The sequence below is a fragment of the Lampris incognitus genome, chromosome 15 (genome assembly GCF_029633865.1).
Source record: "Lampris incognitus isolate fLamInc1 chromosome 15, fLamInc1.hap2, whole genome shotgun sequence".
Lineage (NCBI taxonomy): Eukaryota > Metazoa > Chordata > Actinopteri > Lampriformes > Lampridae > Lampris > Lampris incognitus.
The window spans coordinates 24,135,939-24,158,644 of NC_079225.1; the positions used below are offsets into that span (position 1 = coordinate 24,135,939).

At 42.5% G+C, this 22,706-nt stretch overlaps 1 protein-coding gene and 1 long non-coding RNA gene across 3 annotated transcripts in view; one reads left to right on the forward strand and one right to left on the reverse strand.

The window, feature by feature from the left end:
- Positions 1 to 22,706, reverse strand: part of mtmr9 (myotubularin related protein 9) — a 29,467-nt gene that overhangs the window by 2,859 nt on the left and 3,902 nt on the right. Inside the window, exons 7-11 of one of the 2 annotated variants that reach the window (XM_056294344.1) lie at positions 21,967 to 22,128; positions 21,463 to 21,604; positions 20,459 to 20,679; positions 20,009 to 20,160; positions 8,756 to 8,961 (exon numbers count right to left, since the gene is read on the reverse strand). In XM_056294344.1, the coding sequence (XP_056150319.1) occupies positions 8,798 to 8,961; positions 20,009 to 20,160; positions 20,459 to 20,679; positions 21,463 to 21,604; positions 21,967 to 22,128 (841 nt within the window). In that variant the 3' untranslated portion in view covers positions 8,756 to 8,797. Of the gene's footprint in view, positions 1 to 7,461; positions 8,962 to 20,008; positions 20,161 to 20,458; positions 20,680 to 21,462; positions 21,605 to 21,966; positions 22,129 to 22,706 lie in introns of those variants that run through there. The other variant, XM_056294343.1, reaches the window with a different exon arrangement.
- LOC130124964 (uncharacterized) lies at positions 6,111 to 7,314 on the forward strand. The gene is made up of 2 exons (XR_008811404.1): positions 6,111 to 6,685; positions 7,031 to 7,314. It is a non-coding gene; the product is annotated as an uncharacterized LOC130124964 (long non-coding RNA).

Here is a 22,706-nt window from a genome sequence, read left to right on the forward strand (position 1 = left end):
AACGATGGTTTGTGGTGACTGCTCCATAGTTACAGACAGGTTGTCTCTACTAGAGAGACGTGTCTGTGAGTTAGAGCAGCTGCTTTCGGCTAGGATTACGTTAGATGTGACGGGCACTCCAGATAGCCTTAGCCCCGGGCCTGACAGCAGGCCTGCTATTGTTAGCACTAGCTCAGCTTCGTCGGCAGATGCGGCGGAGTTTGTCTCTGTTTACCGGCGTGGGAAGGCTCGAAAGAGCAAGCCATCGGTCGCGTGGCCTGGCCTGCAGTCGCCTCTCCCGCCTGCAAACTGGTTTTCACCATTCACCAGCCCTGTTGGTAGTCCTACCGGCCATCGTGCTTCTCCCCCCTCCTGTCGACAGAGTAAAGCAACGCACGCTAGTGATAGGAGACCCCATTACATGCAATCTTAGATTGGCTTCGCCAGCCTTGGTTCACTGTTTACCCGGGGCCAGAGTCTCCGACATAGAGGCTAATCTTAGGGTGCTGGCATCACGGAGGGAGAGTCAGGGAACCCAAGCACACAACGCCACTACTTTCAGCAACATCGTTATTCATGTCGGCACCAATAATGCTAGGATGAAGCAATCAGAGATCACGAAAACCAGCCTAGTCAGAATGCTTGAGTTTGCTAGAAAGATGTGTCGGCATCGATTAATTGTCTCTGGTCCCTTACCTATGAGGGCTAATGATTAGATGTACAGTAGGCTCACCTCAATGAACCGCTGGCTGGCTCGTTACTGTAAGGAGCAGGGATTCGGCTTCGTTGATAACTGGCCTTCTTTCTGGGGCCGCCCTTACCTGCTGAAAGCGGACGGCATTCACCCTACTGGGGACAGCGCCGCTCTTTGGTCTAGCAATATAGATAGCTGTTTACGTTTAGTTTGACACTAGGGACTTATCATTCAGCAGGTTGCAGGTGATTAGAGAGCCTGCTGGGTTTAAATCTAGTGCGGATGTGGAGTCAAGTAGTTTAATTAATATGATTAGTCTGGGAATGTATCATAGTGTAGATTATCAGCCTGGTAGCTTGGTCTATAACAGGGGTTTTCAAAGTGTAGGAAAGTGAGCCTCCCCTCAGAGAACATAAAAACAGCTGCGCCCCCCCTCCCAATTATTATTGCTATTATTACTATTATTGTTGTTGCTATAATGTAGGTTTCACTCAGGTATAAAAACGGGTTTCAACAATAAATGATATATCTTTGAAGATGATCTTTTATTTTTTTAAACATCTTTTTCAACATTTTTAAACGTTTTAAACATATTTTGAAACATTTTAAACATATTTTTCAAACATTTTCAAATATTTTAAACATCTTTTTCAAAATTTTTTAAACATCTTTATCTTTATGTTTTAAAGTGGGGTTTACCTGCCTTAGCTATGCGCAACACCACTCCGTATGATGCTTGGGTTGCCTTGGTATTTACAGTGCTAAATGTGTCAATGACTTTCTTCTGTGACCGCCATTCCTTTAGCTTCCTATCAAAAAACTCCTGTGGCTTGGTCACCAAACTTGGGTGTTTCGTATCAATATGACGCCGGAGTTTACACGGTCTCATACTGCCGTTAGCTAGCACCTCTGCAGATAGCACACTGCGGCAGTGGGGCGTCATCAGGACCAATCCATGAAAATTCAAACTTTAAATAATCATGGTCATACTTACTCCGTTTTCTGCTTGCCCCAGACGCTGTCTCCTTTCTCACTGTAGGTAATGTTACTAAAAATCGATCCATTTTGCTCCAAGCATTGCTGAAGTTAACTAAATTTAGCTAGACGTTTACGATTACTTTTTCTTCACTTTTTTTTCTCACGCTGCGCCTCCCCTGAAGTTCTCTGGCGCCCCCCAGGGGAGGCGCGCCTCACACTTTGAAAACCCCTGGTCTATAACATTGAGACTGTCTCCCTACCCTGCTGTATTGCTCCCAAGCTCTCCTCTCCTAAATGTGTGAAACACAATAATCTAGTAATTATTCCTACCACTGGTAGTGGTGAGATGTGTGACAAAGGACCCAATAATCTACAAAACCAAACAGCTAATGTTATCAAGAATGTGACGACATATCGTCCAAAGCGTTGGTGGCCAAAACTCTCAACAAGGTGTCTAATTCCAATTAATCTTTCACCTATTGGTAGCTCTAAAGCTCTGCCTACTACTAATCACTTCCACAAGACACTTAAATTTGGTTTCGGAAATATCAGATCACTGTCTACCAAAGCCTTACTAATAAGTGATCTGATTCTTGAACATAGTTTTGATATGATTGGATTATGTGAAACATGGCTGAAACCAAGTGTTTTCCTTCCCTTAAATGAAGCTTCCCCACCCAACTATACTTATGCCCATGTAGGTCAGGCAAATAAACAAGGTGGGGGTGTTGCCTTAATATATAAATCTATTTTCAATCTGACGTCAAGACTTTAATCTAAATTCCAGTCTTTTGAGTCTCTTGTTCTTGGTCCATCTCCCTCAGCCATGAATAGACTCGGCTCAGTCCAAATTGTGATACTCTATCGGCCTCCTGGCTGTTACTCGTTATTTCTTGAAGAATTTGGAGAATTTGTCTCAGGCCTTGTTACTCACTCTGATGAGATTCTAATTCTAGGTGATTTCAATATTCATCTGAATAAGGCTGCTGATCCTCTAAGTAAAGCCTTTCTGGCACTAGTTGATACTTTTGGGTTCACTCAGTTTGTTCAAGAGTCGACTCATTGCAGTGGTAACACCCTTGATTTGGTTTTATCTAAAGGAATAGCTGTTTCTGATCTGAATGTCTTACCAACCACATCTGCTGTGTCAGATAATTTTCTCATCAAATTTGAAGCATTATTGGCCTGTCCAGTTAATGTCAGCACAGATGTAATTGCCACTCGCCATATTGGTCCCTCCACTGTAGCTGCATTGGGCCAGCAGCTGCCTGAAGTCTTGGCTCCTTTCACTGTGGTAAATGACTCTGTTGAAAATTTCACTAGTGACTTAAATGTGGCCCTCTCTAGTCTCCTCGATTCAGTTGCACCACTCACTACCAGAGCTAGGCGACTAAAGAGGCCTACACCCTGGTTTAATGATGAGACACGTGTTCTTAAGCGGACCTGGCTAAAATCAAAATTGGAAGTTTTTTACCTATCGTGGCACGAGTGTTTATTGAAATACAAGCATGCTTTATCTACTGCAAAAACATTGTATCTCTCTCACTTAATAAATATTAATAAACATAACCCCAGATTTCTCTTTGACACTGTATCTAAACTTACTAAAAAGCAGCCGCTGCTCATCATTCACAGCCCATGAATTTCTAGATTTTTTCTGCAATAAGGTTGATGAGATCTTAGACAAAATTAGTTCTTCAACTCCATCTACTCCTGCAGATCCTGTCTTACTAAAGTCATGTCTACACAATGAGTCACTGACAGTTCCAGTTATTACGGCTTTTGAGACGATCTCTCTTGATACTTTGACTAAGTTCGTGTCAGCTTCTAAACCAACTGCTTGCCTACTTGATCCCTTACCAGCAAAACTTTTTAAAGACCTCTGGCCTTTTCTTGGACCTACAATGCTAGACATTGTTAATTCATCTCTTACTACTGGCATTGTTCCCAGCAGTTTTAAGACAGCTGTGGTTAAACCTCTACTTAAAAAACTGCACCTTGATCCAGGGTCTCTTAAAAACTATCGACCAGTCTCTAATCTTCCATTCTTCTCTAAAGTACAAGAGAGAGTTGTGTATCAACAACTTTCGACCCATATAAAAGAAAACCATCTATATGAACCTTTTCAGTCGGCTTTCAGACCCTGTCACTCCACTGAAACTGCTCTGACCAGAGTGGTAAATGATCTTTTACTGGCTATCGACTCTGATTCCACTTCTGTGCTTCTACTACTGGATCTCAGTGCAGCCTTTGACACCATTGATCACTGTATACTTGTAGATAGATTCAATTGTAATTTTGGTGTCTCTGGCTTAGCTCTCTCTTGGCTTAAGTCCTACTTATCTGGAAGAACACATTGTGTCTGCTATAATAATATATCAACATTTTCTGACGTTAAATATGGTGTGCCCCAGGGCTCAGTTCTTGGCCCTCTACTTTTCTCTCTTTACATTACACCTCTTGGCCAAATTATACGCAGTTATGGAATAAATTTCCATTGCTATGCTGATGATACTCAGCTGTATGTGCCTATAAGGGCTGATGATCATACTCAAATCACTAACTTAGAGGCCTGCTTGGCTACTGTGAAAAACTGGATGTCACTTAACTTTCTGCTTTTAAATTCAGATAAAACCAAGATGCTGGTCATTGGCCCTGCTAGACACAGACACCAATTTGATCAAGTAACGATAACAATCGACAACTCTGTGGTTTCACAAAGTGTGGCAGCCAAAATTCTTGGTGTTACGTTTGATCCCAGCCTTTCCTTTGATAAGCACATTAAAGAACTCACCATCACTGCCTTTTTTCACTTACGTAACATGGCTAAAATTCAGTCTTTTCTGTCCATGGCTGACGCAGAGACTCTAATACATGCATTTGTTTCATCCAGACTTGATTACTGTAATGTTCTGTTCTCAGGTCTGCCACATTCTAGTACTAAAAGTCTTCAGATGGTTCAGAATGCTGCTGCTAGAATCCTAACTAAAACTAGGAAATATGACCATATTACACCAAGTCTTGCTTCCCTTCATTGGCTTCCTAGCCATGTTAGATCAGAATACAAGGTGCTTCTGCTGACTTATAAAATCCTAAATGGGCTTGCCCCATCTTACCTGTCTGATCTCCTTAAACCTTACATGCCATCTCGAGCTCTTCGTTCTCAAAATACAGGGCTCCTGTGTGTACCCAAAGTTAGAAAGAAGTCAGCTGGTGGCAGGGCCTTTTCCTATCGGGCTCCATTGTTGTGGAATAACCTGCCTGCTGCCATCAGACAATCAGAGTCAGTTGAGTCCTTTAAATCCAAACTTAAAACTCATCTTTTTGCCTTAACTTACAATTAGTTGCCTTTAAATTGAGTGCTTCAGAACCTGTACTGGATGGCGGGTTGGTTTTCTGTCGCAATGAATTTACCAACCACTGTTCTGCCGACGAGATTATCAAGTATAGATTACAGGGTAAAGATTATGACTAGTTGATGACTTAATTGATTATGACTAATGACTATTGCAAACTGTTCTCTTCTCTAACATGTCTCTCTCTTTCTCTGAATGATGTCTTCTCCTTTCTTTTTTCTGTGTTTGAATGGTGTCATGTGAGTCTCTCTTGCGTACACGTGCAGTCGGTTCTCCTCCCAGGTCTCCGTGGTGATGGTGGTCACCATTTGGATGCTGCCTGCCCTTCCTCTCCTCACATAAGTTTTTTTTTTTTTTACATGATGATGCTTGTCGCATGGGTTGGGTCCTGGACTGTTCCGTTGGCATCTGGACACTGCTTGGCATCCTGTGCATCATGTTCTTCATAAATTTTATGTCAATTATAATTCTGTTATCCTCTTTCGATGTTGTATTATGTAAATTGTGTGAACACAACATCCATTGCACGCTGTCCGTCTTGGGAGAGAGATCCCTCCTCTGTTGCTCTCCCTGAGGTTTCTCCCTATTTTTTCTCCCTGTTAAAGGATTTTTTTTTAGGGAGTTGTTCCTTATCCGATGAGAGGGTCTAAGGACAGGATGTTGTGTTGCTGTTAAACCCACTGAGGCAAATTTGTAATCTGTGATTTTGGGCTATATAAACAAAATTGATTTGATTTAATTTGATTTGTATTCTCAGCTGTATTCGCACATCTCTTTGGCAAGGCCAAAAAAATGCAATGCAAAGGAAGTGAAAGACATAGAAAACCTTTTCATTCAAAAAAAACAAACCTTAAAATAGAAGCTATAACTAAGCAAAGAACTGACTGTATAATCTCTGTATTACTGCATCAGGTTTTTTTTTTTTTTTGAATTTTCCCTCTTTTTCTCCCCAGTTGTATCCAGCCAATCACCTCGCTATTCCAAGCCGTCCCACTCACTGCTCCACCCCTTCTGCCGATCCGGGGAGGGCTGCAGACTACCACATGCCTCCTCTTGATACACGTGGAGTTGCCAGCCGCTTCTTTTCACCTGACAGTGGGGAGTTTCCTCCTTAGAGTGTCTGGGCTAAGCCTTAGTGATAGGGTGAGGAGCTCGGACATCCGGAGGGAGCTCGGAGTAGAGCCGCTGCTCCTTCGCGTTGAAAGGAGCCAGTTGATGTGGTTCGGGCATCTGATTAGGATGCCTCCATGGCGCCTTCCTTTGGAGGTTAACCGGGCACGGCCAAATGGGAGGAGACCCCGGGGTAGATCCAGAACTCACTGGAGGGACTACATGTCCAATCTGGCCTGGGAACGCCTTGGGATCCCCCAGGAGGAGCTGGAGGATGTTGCTGGGGAGAGGGATGTCTGGAGTGCCCTACTTAGCTTGCTGCCACCACGACCCGACCCCCGAGAAGAGGTGAAGACCAATGAATGAGTGAAAAGTGAGGGGTTTCGCCAGGGGGACGTAACACATGGGAGGATCACGCTATTCCCCCCAGTTCCCTCTCTCTCCCGAACAGGCGCCCCGACTGACCAGAGGAGGAGCTAGTGTAGGGACCAGGACACATACCCACATCCGGCTTCCCACCCGCAGACACGGCCAATTGTGTCTGTAGGGATGCCTGACCAAGCCGGAGGTAACACAGGGATTCGAACCGGCGATGCCCGTGTTGGTAGACAACGGAATAGACCGCTACACTACCCGGACACCCCATAGATTTACTCAGATTTTTAAACAAGCAATGATACTACTTAAACTTTTACTTAAATCTTGCTGTGAACATACATAAGATAATTACAATACAATAATTACACAGAATAATTTAGGTCATGACTGGATGTCTTTAATGTTCTTTTATAATGACTGGTAGTACATTTTCAGAATGGCCAACACTGTAATTACGTGGCTTTCTCGATCCAGTTGTTTACGTTCATGTAATGTGGGGTTATCGTTAAACCATTTCTCTTTCCTCCAAAAACAGGAGCAGTGAAGATGGTGGACTATACATTTAGACATTTCTTCAATCAAACTTTCAATAAACAGACTGACATACACGCTTAGGATGAATAGCAAAATACTGATGAAATATAATTAAGTTTACATGTGTTGGGTATTTTTCTATCACTGGTGCATTATCACACTGAAGATTGAGAAATGATTTTGTCAATGTGGTGTGGTACCAAAGAACTTGCAAGCACTGGAAAAAAAAACAGTGTTTCATACACAAAATGTAATGCTTGAAATCACCTTTCATATAGTAGCTATCTTATAAGAAAACAACATACAGTATACAGAAAATATGCCTTTCACGAAGGTGCCTCAGGTTTATGATAATAACCTCATTAAACTAGAAAACCACAGCATATATGTATTTTGTTCAATTACATACTCTATAATACAAATAAGACAAAAGAAAATTCCAAAACATACAGAATAATCTTTGACGCCATATCCCACTTGATACAGTACTGACACTTTTAGTTATCTGTACATTGGTGACATTAGTTGGGCATGGCACCCTTGTGTCTACATTGGTGCCGTGTCCAACCAATCTTGGCACCAACTGGATTCCACTGTGATCACGACTACCTTGCTCAATTGATCACAACTCACATTCGCTTTGAAAAGTAAAAAAAAAAAAAAACTGTCCAACAAAAATACAATCTACAGCGATGTTGCGATATTCATATCTTAGGTCATGGTTGGTTTTGGAATGTAACGTATGCTCTGAAATAGAAACCTGCATCAGGATGTGCTTTATAAAGCCATATTGAGTGAGCCATGTAGTTCCCCGGTGATGCTGACACTGCTCTCACATTGCCCATACCATCCAAAAGTGCAGCAAAGTCCCATGTTGCTCAGTAGTACCGTATATGTTGCCATAGTTACTAAGCATCGCTCAAGAGTCCCACATACATTCCTGCAAGATGTCTGGCTGAAATAACTCAACAGACACAAGCGTTTACATTTTTTTTTCTAAAAGCTGTCTGCCAAAATAGCGACATTACAAGCAGCGGTACCCTCCTGGGCGAGAGCAAGCTCAGACAACCAGCAGTCCTAATTGCATTGAGAAGATATACACAGCTGTAAGATGGAGTTGGCGAATAAGGCAGGTGGAAGGGGTTAACGAGGCTTAGTAGCTGTTAGTGCAGCTGATTTTGGTGAAACACGTCTGTGTCCCCATAGTTATGTGTCTGTACAGGCCTGTACACATACTGATAAGCAGGTTATATATATACATATATACAAGCTGAAGGATGCTTGACTTTAATGGTGTCATTTCTGACTCTTCTTTCTCCCTACTGCTTGCCTTGAATTGGCCCAATGGCAAATATTTGGCGATGTCATTTTGGATTGGCCCAGACAAATAACGTGCACCACAGCGTGTGAATCCATTCAGTCAATCGAGCTGTGCGCAAAATAAGTGCTTAACAACTGCATGAAAGTGAAAGCAAAGAGAGGTTGATTTTAAAAGACCATTATACCATTTTTTAGGTGAATTTAAATATTTTTTGGTTTCAACAATGCACACAAACAAACATGTAGGGAGAATAATATGACAAAACAACCAAAAATGTTCCATTGTTGTGAATTTCTGTTAACTGGAAATGACTTAAGTGAAATCCAAATACATTTAACGAAAACCCTGAGAGCCTAAAACAGGGCTAACATTCCCCCCTCTTTAAGACGTTCTCTTCCCCTGTACCTTTCGTTCTCCCATCCCGCCCTCATTTGCAGCGCTCTCTCTTCAGGGCGTCTGCAGCAGCGGGTCTTCAGTCTCCAGCTGAGCCAGCTGCCTGCGCAGGCTGTTGACTTTGTTCTGCAGCTCCTTGTTGTACTCAATGATATGGATCATTTCCTCATAGGCCTCATCCAGACATCTGGAGGAGCGGTTCCAGCGAAGGAACACACCTAGAATGAAAGGGAGTGATTGTTGTTAAGTTTTTCAAGAATCTTCCTTTTTTTTCCCCTCCCTCTCTCTTTTTTAAAAAAATCGGATGATTGTATAGGGCAAGCATCCTAAGAAGGAAATACAACTCCAATGAAGCCAGGTCTAAGTTTTTCCCCAATGTACAAAGAAACACCGGCAGAGCTCCCTGAACAGCCTACCTTGCAAGACCTAGACCTCCCACCATCTTTTAAAGAAATCCTACATGCAGTCAAGACCCTGAAAAACAACAAAACCCCTGAACCTGATAATATTCCAGCTGAAATCCTCAAGGAAGGAGGCCATCTCTGTACGAGGACACTGTATCTCTATATCCTTGAGGTGTGGAGTCGCGAGTGTGTCCCCCAACAGTGGAAAGATGCCAACATTGTGGCCATTTATAAAAACAAAGGAGACAAATCCATCTGCTCCAACAGTAGGGGTATTTCACTACTGGCCATTGCTGGAAAGGTGCTAGCCAAGATCATGCTCCACAGACTAACACTCGCAATAGCCGAACGGGTCATACCAGAGTCACAATGCGGCTTCTGAAAGGATAGAGGGACCGTTGACATGATCTTTGTCACACGCCAGCTCCAGGAGAAATGCCGAGAACAGCACAAGGATCTATATATAGATTTCATAGACCTCTCAAAGACATTTGATACAGTTAACCGGGCCCTGCTGTGGCAAGTCCTGAAGAAATTTGGATGTCCACCCAAGTTTCTCACCATTCTTGGCCAGTTTCACTCAGGAATGATGGCCTGAGTGGTAGTGGGGAACCACAGTTCTGAGCCCTTTGGTATGCAGACTGGAGTCAGACAAGGCTGTGTGCTAGCCCCAGTCCTGTTCAATATCTTCTTAGTCTCTGTTACAACACTGTTACGAAGGAGGTTGGAGAAGCAGGCTGGAGTTACCATTGACTTCAGGCTTGATGGAAACCTATTCAACATCAGGAGGTTTCAGGCAACCACCAAGTTGACCTCTGAGAACATTATTGAGCTACAGTATGTCGACGATTGTGCCCTGGTAGCTCACACACCAGAAGCCCTACAAAACACTCTGTTGGCAGTTGTAACTGCATACAGGAGAATGGGACTGATTATCAACACCCAAAAGACAGAGGTAATCTGTCAGTTGACTGCCGGCCTCCCAAACCACCCAACAACCTTCACAGCAGAAGGGCAACAACTGGCCACTGTTCCTGCCTTCAAATATCTGAGAAGTATGCTATCCGACACCTGCACAATGGACAATGAAATTCGGCACCACCTCAAACAAACCTCAACATCTTTTGGCCGTCTAAAGAGAAGGCTTTTCCAAAACAGCAACCTCAATCTCCACACCAAAGTGCTTGTTTACAGAGCAGTGTGCATCTCCACACTACTCTATGGATGTGAGGCATGGACCATCTACAGCCACCATCTCAGAGGCCTGGAGGCCTTCCATATGAAATGTCTCCAGAGGATCCTCGGCATTACTTGGGAGGACAGAGTGCCACACACAGTTGTGTTGGAGTGGGCAGGCAGCTGCAGCGTGGAGTCTACCCTAAACCACCATCAACTCAGGTGGCTTGGGCATGTTATTCGCATGCCCAGCGAACGACTCCCACGTAAAGTCCTCCACGGCCAACTACGCCTTGGTCAACGCACTGCTGGTGGGCAGAAGAAGCGGTTCAAAGACCAAATGAAGACCACACTGAAAAGATGTCAGATCAACCCCTCTTCTTTGGAGGAACTTGCTTCCCGCCGCACAACCTGGCACTCTCACATCTCAGAGGGAGTGAAGTATATGGAAAACCAGCGCACACAACACCGTGTAGCAAAGAGTGCGAAGAGGCTTACTGACAAAGCTACCGCTACCCCCTCCAGCACCACTTTTACATGCCTGGTCTGCAACCGCAACGGTGCATCCAGGATCGGACTATTCAGCCACCAAAGGACCCACAAATAGGAGAAGAGGGTCATCATCGGACACGATGGACAACTAGCAAGCAAGCAAGCATCCTAAGAAGAAAATACAACTCCAATGAAGCCAGGTCTATGTTTTTCCCCAATGTAAAAAAGAAACACTGTTCATGAAAAACACTTGCATTCCGTTGCCTACCAACACGGGAATCGCTGGTTCGAATCCCCATGTTACCTGCAGCTTGGTCAGGCATCCCTACAGACACAATTGGCCGTGTCTGTGGGTGGGAAGCCGTATGTGGGTATGTGACCTGGTCGCTGCACTAGCGCCTCCTCTGGTCGGTCAGGGGAACTGGGGGGAAATGGCGTGATCCTACTACATGCTAGGTCCCCCTGGCAAAACTCCCCACTGTCAGGTGAAAAGAAGCAGCTGGTAACTCCACATGTACCGGAGGAGGCATGTGGTAGTCTGCAGCCCTCCCCAAATAGGCAGAGGGTGGAGCAGCGACTGGGACAGTTCGGAAATTGGCCAAGTACAATTGGGGAGAAAACGAGGGGGGGAACAACATTTGCACGAAACCATATCAATAATGAATAATCCTTTCTTACTTAACGTTTTTTCATTTCAGGTAACACACTGGTTGACGTGCAGTTCAAGCAAACATCTTTTACGTTACTGGACATTATTGTTGAGAGGCTCTTTTGGCTCTTCTACATCTAATGAGCTCCAAAAGTGAAAAAAAAAACCCAAAACAAAACCAAAACAGAGACTTGTTAAAAATCTTCAATTTAAAAATCAAATGTATGAAAAACAGTCGATCAAGTTGTTCTGGAGATGAACAACAGAATTTGCTGTTCATGTTCAGGTGTGAAGTTTTGCGAGTTGAGCAGAAGGTGGAGTTATATACAGAATGTGCAACAGCAGATGGACAGAATGTCATGGGGCGTCCTCCAAAACTAATAACGGATGACGCAGAGACCCATCTCGTGAGCTGACAGCAAAAACACCTTTCCCCACAGCGGTTGTGGGTGGTTGCAGCGGGAGCTCGTGCTGAAATACATTGTTGAACAGACGCAAGTATGTGACTCTGGAATGTTCTGTATGCATAGATGGCGCGCCATGACGTGCCAGTCACTTAGCGTTCAACATTAAAGCAAGTGAGGGGTGGGCTGGATCTGGCACTTCTTTAAAACCAACCAACCAAACCCCTGGAACAAGACGTTGGATCGCCTGGGGACATTGCTCTGTGCCTCATGCCAACAACTGAAAATGGCAGTGCTTCATTTTCACTTTGTTAATCAAAATGAGCACAGGCGATCCAGACCTATTAAACAAATTACTGCAGTCATTCTTATCCACTTCATGCTATTTCTAAAGGCTTAGAAGAGAATAATTTCAAATGAAGGGCAAGGGCCTTACAATACAATACAACAGAAATACAATAAAGATAATATAAAATATAATAATAATAATAAATATAATAATAATAATATCTAATATATATACATAATATATAATAATAATAATAAAATAATGATAATAATAAAATATAAAATGATATAAAAAAATAGAAATACAACAGATCCTCACTTTTCTTAACCAAGAGACATCCAAACTCATAAAAGTATCAACTGACATACATCAAGTAACGAATTAATTGAGACCTATCTTATTTGTGTACAAAAGTTTTAATTTCCAGGTCGGGCGTTCCCACAGACACATTTGGCCATGTCTGCAGGGGGGAAGCCGGATGTGGGTATGTGTCCTGGTCGCTGCACTAGCGCCTCCTCTGGTCACTCGGGGCGCCTGTTCAGGGGGGAGGGGGAACTGGGGGGCAATGGCATGATCCTCCCACGCGCTACATCCCCCTGGCGAAACTCCTCACTGTCAGGTGAAAAGAAGCGGCTGGCAACTCCACATGTATCGGAGGAGGCATGTGGTAGTCTGCAGCCCTCCCCGACTAGGCGGAGGGGGTGGAGCAGCGACCGGGACGGCTTAGAAGAGTGGGGTAATTGGCCGGGTACAATTGGGGAGAAAAAAGAGGGGGGGGGGAGTTGGAATTTCTTTTAAGTGCAAATAATTTCCAGTGCAGATTAACTACACTGGAAATTAGATCAGATGCAAACGCCACATTACTTCACATTATGATTTAACTGTGGTGTAAAATGAGAAACACTTTTTGATAAATTAAGTTGAATTAAATTAAAGGAGAATGAATGACAAATTTCAGGTAAGAGAGTTCTTCCTCTGTTAATGGATATGTGGTGATTTGGATAGAAATTGTTCAAATTCTTGCCTGGTATCTACACATATTTTGGGATCATCCAAACATGTCCCATGAGTGAGCAATATCCTTAAGACAACATCTTTTAATAAAATTTTACTTTGGCCCATGGCCCTCATCAGAATGCAGGCTTCTTACTAAGTAAATATTATTGCCTCGCTGTGAAGAGAGTTTAAAATGCATACGTGTCAAGCACCCTTTGTGGTGCATGCAGCAAGATGCAAGGTTTAAATTCCAGACTAGCAGGCGTAAAGCATGTCCTTAGATGACATACGGACATTTATTACAGGATGGGATTAAATCATCTCTATGTCCAAGGATGACACAACAAAAAATAGGCTGCAGAAAATGGTTTAATTTTCCTAAGGCAATAGCATGGAGTTTTAAGAGGCTTGCTAAAGTAGAGCAATCATGCCCCCAAGGTCATAATCACTGAACTAATGCTTTTTCAATGCTTGGTGTATGCCATCGTACTCAAGTCTGTCCTTGATGATGAACGCTAGAAATCTGGACCTCTTCATGCAAACCTCAAACATGGTTATGAAGGCAGCAGTGTTTTCTCTGAAAGAGGACTATGAGCAGGATGAGGGCTGCATGCCATGCCCTCTTGCTGGGCCGGTCTCATTTGTTCTGTCCCATATGGAATGTGGTTGTAGCTCTTACACTGTAGGCTTTAAGAGAGGCCCACACTGGCAGTGGTGTTTGAACTTAATGAACCCTAATCTGTCTGGACCCTTTACACATGAGCTTTACATTGAGCTGATGCAAGAATCGGCCAAATTTGCACTTTGGGCTTTGCATTTTGGGCAAAGATTATCCCAATAAAAACCAGTTTTCTAGAGCTTCTGACTAGGAAAATGAAAATCTTCGTCCTTATTATTCAACTTGGTTCTGAGAGAAATGTCAGTGGGGTCACATTTGTTTTTGTTGTTTTGTTTTTTTTACCCTCATAGAAGTTGTTGTGGTATAGCGTTTTCAAAGAACCCCTCAAAAGGCACTCATTTGAAATACATGACAGGGGGGAACTCTGGTCTGATAGCAGAGTCATGGGTTGGAATCTGGCAATGGCACCTTTGCAGCATTTATTTCCTTATTTGCTTCACTGAGTGTTTCCTGTCTCTCTGCCCTATCCTGTCCAACAAAGGCTACAATACCATAAACCTATTTGCAAAAACACAAAGAAATGAAAGGCAGATCAGTTCATCTGGATAATTATTGATATGATATTGATAAATATTATTGAGCATGCATAAAGACAAAGAAATGAAAGGCGATCATGAGGGCTCACACTCAGCTATACCATGTGAATCGCTGATAAACTGCTGTTGTAAACATTCATCAATGAATACAGTCAAATCTGTATTCATCAAAACATCTATATGTTCCATTTCCAAAACATTTTCAATGTGGTGACAGAATTATTTGAATGACAATGTGTTTCTAATACTTGTCTGAGGTTGTATTATGGAGGCCTAGCACAGTCTGGTGTGTATTGAAAAAAAAAAAAAAAAAGCAAGTCATCCTTCTTTCAAACACAGACTATCAGACTCTCAGATATTGCTTGCATCCAACTCGATTTCAACAAAACAGACGGTATTCTCAACCTCAATACACATTCTTAACATTGCTACACAAACCACTTTACACTCAATTTAGTTAGACTGTTACTAGGCAACGCTAGGTCTTCTTCTTTAGTTATGTCTAAATCACATGGATTGGATGGATGGAAATTTTAAGTATTCTTATATAGGGAAGTTTTTTTTTCTTCTCCAGGGCAACCCTGCTTCACATTTACAAACTGTCCAGTCTTGAGAAATGTCTAATACAATTACAATCCACTACTGTCAGCCAATGAGCCCCACTCAGCATCAGGTGTCTTTCTCAATGGCACTACAGTTGTTGAAGGTATGAAGAGCACTAGTCAAGCTTAGACTTGTTTCCACACACCTTTACAACAATGGTGTGATGTGGGAGGGGATGACTTTGTAGACTGGATTCATAATTATGGACACTGTAAATGTACAACTCAACACTTCATTCACTAACATGATGAAAATGAACACGTGCAGATGAAAACAAACAGTGGTGGCCGAGGCAGCATCGTCAAGTAGCCAACGTGTGTCTTGAGTTTGCTTATAGGGGGAATAAAAAGGTAATTTCCATGAAGCAGTTCATGCTATGAATTCACAAAGATTGAAGTAAGATTTTTTTTCTTAAGATGCCACATAGCCCATGATGGGACTTTACAAAAGATTAATGCCTCGTCTAGTTCTTTAATTGTGTCCATTTCTCTGGAAAATCCATCCATCCATCCATTATCCAACCGCTTATCCTGCTCTCAGGGTAGCGGGGATGCTGGAGCCTATCCCAGCAGTCATTGGGCAGCAGGCGGGGAGACACCCTGGACAAGCCGCCAGGCCATCACAGGTCACACAGACACCTAGGGACAATGTAGTACAGCCAATTCACTTGATCTGCATGTGTTTTGACTGTGGGAGGAAACTGGAGCACCCGGAGGAAACCCATGCAGACACGGGGAGAACATGCAAACTCCACACAGAGGATGACCCCCAAGGTTGGACGACCCCAGGGCTCGAACCCTTGTTGTCGCCTGACAACAAGGGTTCGCACCACCGTGCCGCCCTTCTCTGGAAATATTTTTCGAATTTATTTCAATATTCCTGCTGTTTGTTATAAGAAAAGTCTTACAATATGAGGTGCTATCATTGCCTATGTGAATAAAGGTTAGCAGATACTGTTGTGGCTGAAGACCACCAGGTATAACACTGACATCCAATGGTGCCGCCTTGCTTTATAATTAGTATCAAGTATGCAGCATTAGCAATGTTAAAACGTGCTTTCTATCAAATGGAGACGAACTGCTTTTGTAATTGGTTTAGCCATCGAAAACAATCTCTCTGAATAACTACGAAGAGTTACTAAAGGCTAAAAGACACATTGCCGCAGACTTATGTTTTCGTTTAATTTATTCAACCGACCCTGAATTCCTCACTGCTGAGGAATTCAGGGTCAGTTGAGCAGTTGTCACCTTGCATACCTTGGATAGTTGACATGCCATCGGTGTATGTGTGTGTGTGTGTGTGTGTGTGTGTGTGTGTGTGTGTGTGTGTGTGTGTGTGTGTGTGCGTGTGTGAATTAATTAATTAATTGTAAAGCGCTTTGAGTGGTTGTTGCAGCTAGAAAAGCGCTATATAAAATGCAACCTGATTGACTGATTAATACTGGTAATTTCACTGGTGTCTGACCACTCGAAATTTGCATGTGTCGCTTCCCCATGCTTGTTCTACCAGATCTGCTTGTTTGCTATAAAAACATTGCTTCCTTTTCGAATTCAAGGCTAACCTAACCGCCTTATTCTCCCACATTTGGCTGCGACTGTGAAGATGAGAAATGCTATGTGCTGTATCATTTCCTCAAGCAAATTCATATCGAGTACAAAAGCATTTTTGATTTGGATAATCATGAATTAAATATAGCCTTGAATATGCCAGCACACAGAAGGGATCAAAAAAGTCATTTGTTTGCATATAAATATTCAGGATTGAAGCTTTGAATAACTATGAAATTGTAACTCAGTGTAATATTTATCAAGCCCTGTCGTCCTTAGTTTGTAAAACATGCTTAATAAAAATTTGCCATGGGATTCACACACTTTCCTTCATATCTACTCTGAGAGCACATCAGTTCCCACACAGACTTGGGCTACAGGTCCAAGAATAGCTGTCATATGGCTGCTAACTTATAACTGGCGTTGACCAGCTACTGGCAGCCTTCATCTGCCACCTGAGCACCGTCATGGGTGTCAGTGGAAACCCCTTCTTGGTCATCTATAATAAGACCACAGTGTAGGCAATGGCGTCATTGATGGGCCAATGAAGTCATCTGTGCGATGCTGGAAATGCATATGTGCTAAAAAACAGACGAGAGTAAAGTGGTCATATGAGCACATGCATACTGTGGCCCCTGTAAAAAGTTTGACGCCATTAACACAACATGGCTAAATGATTATTATTCGGGGCTGTAAGATGCTTGTAGGTTGACACATGAATATAACTGCTGACTCTCTTTTCCACTTAGGATAAAAGCATCTGCTCAGTGAGGTAATATTAAAGTAATCATAAATATTTGAGGATAATTTTGGCATTTTCAAGCAAATCCCAAGCTTCAATATTGCTAGCTGACAAATCTGCAGTAATTTATAATGATGTATTGCATAATAAATGTAATAGAGGGCGGGCGTTATTGATTTATCCCTTAATGAAACTAAATGTTGATTGTATGGGAGAGCAGCAGTTATTGTGATTTTTGTCATATGCAACTACAGCAATGAGAAAAAAAACTGACCGTAGATGTGCATCTAATTTTGAAAGATGCAAATCACAAATGAACCATGTTTGGTTTGATGCCAATAAGCAGTATGTATCAAGCAACATCAGCAAAGATGTGACACACCCAGGTCACAGTCTGTTTGTTCCCTTGCCATCAGGGAAAAGATACCGCACCATCAAAACCCAGACTAACAGGCTGAGGAACAGCTTCTTCCCCAGAGCTGTAGCCTCCATCACCCCCCCCCACACACACACACACACACACATCTGCCTATACCTGCTGAGGACTAACTGGTACTAAAGCCGCTGCAATATGGACAACTATGTGCAATAACCCCATGCACTATTTTGAACTTTAAAAGCCGCTGCTATCTTTTATTGTCTTATCATCATTTTTTCTACCTCACTTATTTATACTTAATGTTGTTTGTCCTTGTTTTTATATTGGTTTTTTTTTTTTTATCATTTACCTTGTCTAAGGTTGCTGGTCTGAGAGTCACCAAATGAAATTTTGTTATGTGTACACAATGACAATAGAGTATCTTATCTTATCTTATCTTTAACAAAAGTCAGAAAGAAGACACATATATACCTAAAATTTCATTGGTTCATGAAGCAAACCATACAATTAATGCCCAACATGCAAGAGCATCTATCATAAAGACGGCAAAAACAATGGTAAGGAAAGGTGTCTCTATCAAAAACCATTAAAAATAAAAAAGAAATTAAAAAAAAAATCACTAAATCTTGAGAATCAAAACCTTTGCGACACACTCTTAAAGTGAACCTGTATATGGTGAGCTTCAGAAATCTGGTATTTATTGCAGGGATGCCATATGGAAATGACTTGTATCTAAGGACAACACATAAAAATGCATGACCTGGTTCAAGGAGCATTGAGCTGTGTAAAACAGTAAAATAACCCAGAGATGCCTTCAAGCCAGAATGTCTGCAAGCGACTGTTGAGCATGGCAGGGGATCTGTAATATCAGGGGTAACCATCTGGTGGGAGTCATTAGGTCCAGTGATTGCTCTGCATGGCCAGGTAACAGCCAAGCAACAGGAGGCCATTTTACGGCACCAGGCGCACCCTATGATGCAGGCAGTGTTCCCATCTTTCGAAATGATGATGTCCCCTTACAAGCAGCGGGTCAAATTTGAAAGTCACCATGAACATTTAGGTAGATTCCTAGATTGCCAATTCTAAGCACCATTCAACCTTTACAGAAAGCTCTGCAGCAGAGAGTTTTAGGTGAATCTCCACCTCCTTTATCGCTCAATGAACAAGCGACCTTTCTGATAAGGACTTGCATGACAGCACTCCATTGGGGATTAAAGCTGTCCTGAAAGCTCCAGGATGGCCCAGAGCACAGTGCTAACAGAGACTTAATATATGCAGACTTTAACTTTGTTAAAAGAAACACTCAACGGTAGGAAAAATGCTCAACAAATAAGGAGCAAAATAATCCAGTGATTCAAGTAAATTCTTAAATAGACAGTACAGTACTTTCTATTAAATCACTGGATTATATGCGGACTATATGAGCTACTTGTCTTTATGGGATATTGTAAAGATATCAGGCGGCCAGCTTCTCGCAAGGAGTGATGTACATGAATTGGCTCGCTGATGCCCCCCTCTGGTGAAACTGTTATGCATCTAAATCTACCGCTAAAATACTGAGCTGTCCATCCACCCATCCATCCATTATCCGAACTACTTGAACTTAACATTATCCGAACTACTATCCTGCGCTCAGGGTCGCGGGGATGCTGGAGCCTATCCCAGCAGTCATTGGGTGGCAGGCGGGGAGACACCCTGGACAGGCCACCAGGCCAACACACAGGGCCGACACACACACACACACACACACACACACACACACACACACACACACACACACACACACACACACACACACACACACACACACACATACCTAGCATACCTAAGGGCAATTTACCACAAATAATTAAACAGAAGAGGAGCAAATCAGTAACATATCTGTCCCAATCAATCATTTGTCCAAAATTCCAAACTCAACTCTGGGTTATTTCGTCTAAAGTCAGTTAAAACGTGACTCAAAATATTGTCAGAATGCAATTACCCTAATTTGGAAGCAGGCAAGCCTTAATTTATGTATTTATTACCTGAAATACACATCTCACTCATCATTTCAAGGATGAAAGTAAAAGTATGGGGTACAAATTTAAAAAGCTGTTTATTCATCAAAACAAGGTCTGAAATGAATTGAATATTTTTACACTTATGTGCTGAAAAAGGCAACAGCATTCCTCCAGTACCACAGTATGAGCCTCTCAACGGGGTCCCAACTGACTGTTGTTATTATTTATCAGTGTTAAACAGATCCTGTTGCAGAATCTTGCTTATCACAATGTCACAACTTCAAGCAACTGTCATAACCGTATGACGCTGCTTTCTCACCAACATGGCATACCGCTCAAGCACTTGCCTCTGATAAGGTTTCCTACCTTCCCATAGCAGCAGGCTCTGAGGGGCCACAGAGGGCCAGATGACTAGACTGTTGGCCTCGTAGAGCGGGTTGGACAGGCGCTCCAACTCCTGGGGCCGGTTCATCCACGACCAAAGGGACACGGTCTTCTCAGGCAGATGCAGCTTGGCCCTAAAACAGGCAGAGGAGAGCTACGTATATGCTAACTTAAAAAAGGTGCTTCCTTATCACTTAAACCTTAGGGAAGTGAGCTTGTGACTGGTGCTTTGCTGATTTTCATTGCATGGATTTTCAAGAAAAATCTAAAGGAATGGACAAGAAGAAAACAAAAATCAAAATAATACACAGTTGCTGTACTGTGGCAGTAAAGGCTGTGGTTGTGGTGTGCATGTTGATATACAACTCACTGAAAAACAGTTAACATATTGCTGACAATCCTTGACAGGAAGCAAAACATGTTCAAACTGACCTTTCTGCAGCACTATTGCCCATGAAGGTGCCAAATTGGGAAGCATAGGCATGTTCAAAAAGCTGCACCAGGAACTGCTCATTGAATTCAAAGGAACAGGGGAATTGGCGTAGGATCTGCCACACACAGTCCAAAAAGAGGAGGAAGACAGGGGCCTCTTGGCGAGGCTTGCTGTTGGAGTAGGCTGACTGGGCACAGCGCTGCTGGAATGGGTGGCCTGCCTGGGTGGGGTGGGGGATCACAGAGGTGGTAGGGGTCAAGAAGGGAAAAGAAAGACCCTGTATCTTTCCTACAAGGGAAGGCATATATCTGAGAGTAGTTTGCTTCTTAGGTCATAATGAAATTGACTTAGTCATAGGACCTGGCCATAGATCCTCCGTCAACACACCTATGCATAGTAACTTTGTGAATGTGAAACCAGGTGAAGTAAGAAATGTATAATGTCCCTGCCATCTGAGCGCTGCTTTAGTCATAAATTGTAAACACCCTGTTCATTTTTAGTCAGGAAAGGCTTATGTCAGCACCCTCTGATCCCCTGTGGGATTGGGGTGTAAATAATAATGCTTTTCACAGCAACAGAATTGTTCAGTCAACCTCAAATTCTCAGTAATATCTGCAAAACAGAAAAACTAACCTCTATAAAGTCTTCATTAAGTGAACAACAATTAAAGAGTAAATGGAAAATTTAATTGTTTTCTGAGTCGAAAAACTTAAATATATGGCTTGTCTCGACATTTTGAACAAATATGATAATACACAAATTTTCTGTAATAAATCATCCAACAGTACTGCTGAATGTCCTGAATGTTTACATGTCCAAGTTCTTTTTTCACAGACACACACAAAAGAGAATAAATGTTCCTGCAATCACTGATCAGTGAGAAATTCTGATTCCAATCAACCGCTCCCCCTTTCTTGTCTGTTAGAAGACACACACCCCCAATGAAAAAAATATTTCTGGGCATTTTTCAAAGATGAGAAAAGGACAGAGATTGAGAGCTCACCTGAAGCCACTCGCGTTCCACCAGGCCTTGGAAACCCCTGATGGTCCTGCAGGTTGGGTCCAGGATGATCTGTGCCAGAGAGGTTACCTGCAGGGTGGAGTCTGCCCCTTCAGTGCCATGAACGAGCACTGATGCCCCCTCCCTGAAAGAGAGAGGAAAAAAATAAGCGCATTCAAAAATGTTTCAGAGGGCCACCTGCTATGAAATGTTAAAAATTGAGATGCAGATAAATAAATCTGTTTAAACAAGGACGTTTTAATCAAATACATTATACCTTCTAAGATAAGAAGTTCTCAGAGACAAATTACTTGTGAATTATGTTTGTGTCATAGAAAATCCTTTCACACTATATAGTGCACTAGAGAGTAAGTGCAACAGATCGTCCCTTTTCAGGCATAGTATCTGACTTTGGATGGCTGTGCTGAACTGCTAATGTGATGTAACATGACAATGACAGCATGATGTGTAAATGTTCAAGCAAGCATCCAAATTGGTACTCCTGACCGATCAATGCACTGTGCAGCCAGACAGGCGGTTGTGAGGATCTCCTTGACATGGGTCTGCCAGTTAGAGGCCTCCAGCTTGCTTAGCCAGCGGTCCATGTTGTGGGACTGGTCGTTGCATGCCTCCACCAACTTAATCAGGCTCTCTTGGAGGATATTAGACCTGGAAATGACAGAATGCCCATTTGGAAAATAAGTGATAAATAAAGGTGTCAAATGCTGCAAATGGGGAGGTTGTATGTTTAAAACCTAACTCAGGGCATATTAGTGAAAATGCAGACATATGGGGTCATTTTTAGAGGCCAGTATGGAAAATGAGAACAGGTTTTTAATGTGACTTCTTATTTACAGATTATCTGACAACTGATATGAAATACATATGATAAAAATAATACATTCTAATTGACAAAGGTAAAAAAAAGTCATATCCCGTGCAAATAATGCAAAATAAAGTACCAGAACACTAGATTGCTGACTGGAGTGTTTTTATAATTTCCAAATTCTATGGCCCAGATTCATAAAACTTGGCAGTAACAGCAATGTGCCACACAAAATCTATGCCACAGCAATCTTGAGTGTGTGAATCCCATTTTATGGAGAGGAAAATGCCCACCACTATGGTATTACCAATTCCTGGCAGCCAGATTTTATGAATATGGGCTAAAGAGCTTAATATAATGTGATTATTGATCCTCATAGTAAAACGTTAACGGTGCTCACATAGAACGGCAGTGGTTCTGT